Here is a 1482-nt window from a genome sequence, read left to right as displayed (position 1 = left end):
AACCGCTTCCTGGAGGCCCACAGCTCCTCTGATGTGACCATTGGTACGGAGATAAACCACTGTACTGAAGCCAGATATTAACAGACCCTTCCAAGTGTTACTAATATGCTCTACAAGTGTTGAATTTGAGCCTCATGTCTCCTCATCCAGGTCCACGTTTGTTTCTGTCATGTCCGATGGATGTGGACGGTTCTCGTGTTTGGTTCACTGACCTGTGGAATTATTCCATCATCCCCTACATGCTGGAGGCTGTGAGAGAAGGCTTACAGGTAACATTTGCCCTCTTTTATAGTAAAATCGACCTTTTTCACTGATATCTTTTTAAATGATTTAGTTTCATTGTAAAAGTGATCTTGCACAAGTCCATTATCAAAACCCATAGTTCTTTCGTCCTTCTACGTATCTCTCAGTATCTCTCAGTATTTTGAACAAACTTTTGATTCAGTGTTTATTTGTTGGTTTTGTTTGATTAATTTTTTTAGCTATACGGCCGCAGAGCTGCATGGGAGGATCCTGCGCTGTGGGTTCTGGAAACTTTTCCATGGGCAGCTTCTCATCAACACCCTGATTGGCCAGCTTTGCTGCAGCTCCGCCCAGAGGACGTGGGCTTCGATGGATACTCTGCCTCCAGAGAGGGCCTTAACAAACAGAGTACTCAGAGTGACAGTGATGCCGACCCACTGGTGAGAAACACATACAGATAAAAGAATTAGTGTAGTGTGGCCATAAACTCTTACTGTTCTGATGGTTTTATGTTTATAAAAATATGCTATTTGCTGCACTAGTTTATTACTAAAAATGCAAAACTCTTCAAGTTGGGATCATCATAAAGAAGAAAACTGATTTTGGAAGGACTACTCAAAAAATCTTAAAATAAACAATGATTGAAAATGATTTATACACATAATAATTGATGTAAATTCAAATAAAATGAGGAGTCCAGGCTGATCATTGGTGAAGAAAAACTGTTTTATTCTAGATAAGGATGGGACCACCCCATTGTGACCGCCTTGTTGAGATTACGTGACCTGTCAAATATAACTTATTAATTTATTTTTATTACTGAGATGAAATTAGAATAAATTAATCATGGGTGATACTGTATGCCTGCAAACAGAGTATGGCACCTAGTGTTATTTTAGTATTATGCATACATACTATTATAGTATTTATTAATATTTTCAGTTTTCATTTTAATTTTAGTTTAAGTTTTAGTAATTTTATGTGCATTTTTCCTTACATTTTTTTTTAAATATTATATTTCTATTTAGCTTTCATTTGTTTTTGTGTCAGTTTAATTTTTATTAGTTTTACTATTTCAACTTAAACATACTTATTTCAGTTAGTTACCAATAATATAATATATTATATAATATTTATATTGTATTTTATTTTAGCATTTCAATGAACGAAAATTAGTTTTAGTTTAATTAACAATAGCAACACTAATCACACTATAATGGTTACTTTTGCTTTTATATA

The 1482-nt window shown here is 34.2% G+C and overlaps 1 protein-coding gene across 1 annotated transcript; it reads left to right on the top strand.

Moving 5' to 3' along the window:
* Positions 1-6: 6 nt before the first annotated feature.
* On the top strand, positions 7-683 carry LOC107736383 (neuron navigator 2-like; the record flags this gene model as incomplete). The annotated part of the gene is made up of 3 exons (XM_016547812.1): positions 7-43; positions 151-269; positions 483-683. Coding segments are annotated over exons 2-3 (294 nt in total), but the record flags the coding sequence as incomplete, so codon positions are not given.
* Positions 684-1482: the final 799 nt, after the last annotated feature.

Source organism: Sinocyclocheilus rhinocerous, unplaced genomic scaffold (genome assembly GCF_001515625.1).
Source record: "Sinocyclocheilus rhinocerous isolate Xijiao unplaced genomic scaffold, SAMN03320098_v1.1 C36666332, whole genome shotgun sequence".
Taxonomy (NCBI): domain Eukaryota; kingdom Metazoa; phylum Chordata; class Actinopteri; order Cypriniformes; family Cyprinidae; genus Sinocyclocheilus; species Sinocyclocheilus rhinocerous.
The sequence above is the reverse complement of the archived record's forward strand: the minus strand, read 5'-3'. Positions and strand labels throughout refer to the sequence as shown.